Source organism: Galeopterus variegatus, unplaced genomic scaffold, assembly GCF_000696425.1.
Source record: "Galeopterus variegatus unplaced genomic scaffold, G_variegatus-3.0.2 Scaffold5708, whole genome shotgun sequence".
In the NCBI taxonomy this organism is placed as follows: Eukaryota; Metazoa; Chordata; class Mammalia; order Dermoptera; family Cynocephalidae; genus Galeopterus; species Galeopterus variegatus.
Window position 1 is genome coordinate 7,634 of NW_007731819.1, and position 3,652 is coordinate 11,285.

General features: G+C 39.7%; 1 protein-coding gene across 1 annotated transcript in view; it reads left to right on the plus strand.

Moving 5' to 3' along the window:
• The window catches only part of LOC103605293 (collagen alpha-1(XXVII) chain-like), a 27,189-nt gene that overhangs the window by 7,333 nt on the left and 16,204 nt on the right, over positions 1 to 3,652 (plus strand). The window contains exon 5 of the mRNA XM_008589871.1: positions 3,502 to 3,555. Within this exon, the coding sequence (XP_008588093.1) occupies positions 3,502 to 3,555 (54 nt within the window). The remainder of the gene's footprint in view (positions 1 to 3,501; positions 3,556 to 3,652) is intronic.

The window sequence follows — 3,652 nt, forward strand, 5'->3', positions numbered from 1 at the left end:
CTGATAGATGTATAGGAGACAACAATCAGAGTGCAAAAATGAACAGGTAGAACTTGTCACAGCTTGTTCTAGGAAGCCAGTATCATCCCGATACCCAGACCAGACAGAGACATCACAAAAAAGAAACCTACAGATTAATATCCCTTATGAACAGATACCGAAATCCTTAATAAAATACTAGCAAAAATAAATTCTGAATAAAGATTACAGACCACGAGAGAGTGAGATTTACCCTAGAAATGCAAGGCTGGTTCAACATATGAAGATAAGTCAATATAATATACCATATTAATAGAATAAAGAACAAACATCACACAGTCATCCCAATAGATGCAGAAAGGGCATTTGACAGAATCCAGTGCTTTTTCATGATAAAAATATGACAAATTAGGAATAAAAGGGAACATCCTCAACCTGAGAAAGAACATGAAAATTCCACAGCTGCAATTATATTTAATGGTGAAAGACTGAATGCTTTCCTCCTAAGATCAGGAACAAGCCAGGGATTTCCATTTTTACCCATTCTAATCAACATCACACTGAAACAGATTGGCGAGGAAGAAGTAACACCATCTCTAAACACAAGGGACACCATCTTGTATATATAAAATCATAAGGAATCTACAAAACAAAATTATTAGAACTGATAAGCCAAGGTTGCAGAATATAATATCAATATATAAAAATATTATTTGTATATACAATATACAAAAGTCAATTGTATTTCTATACACTAGGAATGAGCAATCCAAAAATGAAATTTGGAAAACAATTCCATTTATAGTAGCGTCAAAAAGAATAAAATAGGAATAAGTTTAACAAAAAGTACAAGACATGTACACTGAAAACTTCAAAGCATTGTTGGCAGAAATTAAAGAAAACCTAAGTAGGTGGAAAGACATCCCATGTTCATGAATCAGAAGACTTGATATTGTTAAGATGGCAATAATCCTCAAAAAATCATCTACAGATTCATTGTAATCCCTATCAAAATCCCAGCTGATCTTATTTTGGTAGCAGAAACTGACAAGTTGATTCCAAAATTCATAAGGAAATGCAAGTGACCCAGAATAGTCAAAACAGTCTGGAAAAAGATCAAANAAAATTCATAAGGAAATGCAAGTGACCCAGAATAGTCAAAACAGTCTGGAAAAAGATCAAAATTGGAGGACTCACTCTTTCCAGTTTCAAAACTTATTACAAACTATAGTTATCAAGACAGTGTGGCACTGGCATAGGAGAGACATATAGGTCAGTGGAATAGAATTCAGAATCCAGAAATAAACCCTTACGTCTATGTCAGTTGATTTTCAACAGGGGTGCTACAACAATTGAGCAGGAAAAGAATATTTGTTTTTTCCAGGAAATGGTGCTAAGACAATTACATATCTACATGCCAAAGAATGAAGTTAGACCCCTGCCTCACACCACAGATAAAAATGAACTAAAAATGAATCATGGGACCTTAATGTAAGGGCTAAGACTATAAAACTTTTAAGAGAAAACATATGGATAAATTTTTATAATCTTGCACTAGGCAATAGTTTCTTAGATATGATACCAAAAGCACAAGCAACAAAAGAAAAAGTAGATAAATTGAACTTCATCAAAATCAAAAACATTTGTGGTTTGAAGGATACTATCAAGAAAGTGAAAAAACTCACAGAACAGGAGAAAATATTTGCAAATCATATATCTGAAAAGGAGCTTGTATCTGGAATATACAAGAACCCTTACAACTCAGGAATAGAAAGACAACCCAATTTTAAAATGGGCAAAGTATTTGAATAGACATCTCTGTAAAGAAGATATGCAAATCTTTTTTAAGAAGAAGACTAATAAACACATATATGACAAATCAAAACCACAATGAGATACCACTTTACACCCGCTAGGATGGCTAAGTAAAAAAGACAGACAATAGCAAGTGTTGACAATGACGTGGAGAAAATGGAACCTTCACACATTGCTGGTGGGAGTATAAAATTGTGCAGCCACTTTGCAAAGTGGTTGGCAGTTCCCCTGTTTAACATAGTTACTCTGTGACTCAGTAATTCCACTCCTAGGTGTATACTCAAGAGAACTGAAGACATATGTCCATACAAAAACCTATCCACAAATGTTCATAGCAGCATTATTCATAAATTCAAATGTTCACCAACTGATAAATGGATAAATAACATGTGGTGTGACATATGTTGGAACATGTATTTCCATATGATGGAACATGATTTGGCCACAAAAAGATCGAAGTACTGATTCATGCTACAACATGATGGACCTTCAGAACATAATGCTAAGTGAAGGAAGCCAGACAAAAGGCCACGTATTACCTGATTCCATTTATATGAAATGTGCAGAATAGGCAAATCCATAGAGACAGGAAATAAATTAGTGGTTGCCAGGAGCTGGAGGACAAGGGGAAGGGAGAGTGACTGCTAATGGGTTCAGGGTCTCTTTTTGGGTTGATGAAAATGAACAGTGGTGATCAACGTATAACTTTGTAAATATATTAAAAGCCACTAAATTATACACTTTAAAAAGATGAATTTTGTAATAGGTGAGCTATAATTCAATAAAACCATTATTTTCAAGAATAAACAGGTAGGATTTAGATGACATGGGACTCACCCAAATCCTGACCCCTCAGCCCACCCTCTCCAGTGCCAGGTCTTCACCTGCATGGAGGAAGATGGCTTTTTATCCTGTTTTACAGGTGGGGAAACCTAGGCTCAGTAAGGGGAAGTGACTAGCCCCAGGTCTCAAAATATAAGACCAGGAGATTCTAACCCAAGGCTTTCTGACTCATGAGCTTGAATGCCAAGCCCCAGGAATGTGCCAGTAATGATGGACTCCCAGGTGCTCAGGGGCTCCCTTGCTCCCCCACCCCATGCTGATTGTTCTCCAGCCCATCAGGAAGTGGGGAGCAGGGCTCAGGAGAGGAGGCATGAATGCCCCTGGAACCATTCACACCTGGCCTGAATCTAGCGGACTTCACAACATGACATCCGTGTGACTTTGAGGAAGTTCCTGCCCTCTCTGAGCCTCAGTTTCCCCATCCGTGAGCATGGGCTATGGTGCCTCCCTGGGCTGCTGTGGGAGCATGCACGCATCGTGGTACCTACAAAGCACCAGGCACATAGTAGGCCCTCAACTAGTGGGGCTACTTTTAGGGGACCATTCCTTAACAGAGCTTTTCGGACGGGTGGGGGGATTCTGCGGGTCCTTTCATGCTCTCCCTTGAAGACCTGGGACAGGAGCTCCTGCATATTGTAGAGCTTTCCTTATGGAATACCCATGTTGGGCTCCACTTTCTCATCTGACTGAGGGCATAGTCCCCCTTGGAGCCCAGGCTGACTGGTATCTAGTTTGTGAGCTGTCCACACTCTGATGGCCTCCCAGTGGAGCTGCTGATGTCCCCAGATAGGCCAGGAAGGGGCCTGCCTGAAGGGCACCCTTGTCCTGACCCACTTGACCCATTTCTTCCTGTTCTCCACACAGGGCGACCCTGGCGAGATGGGCTTTCCAGGAATTGCTGGCCTCTTTGGACCCAAGGTACAGACTCCTACTCCTCACTGTTCTCCTGGGGTCCCATCCATCCACCCACTTATTCATTCATTTATTCATTCAACAAATATTTATTGAGCACTTA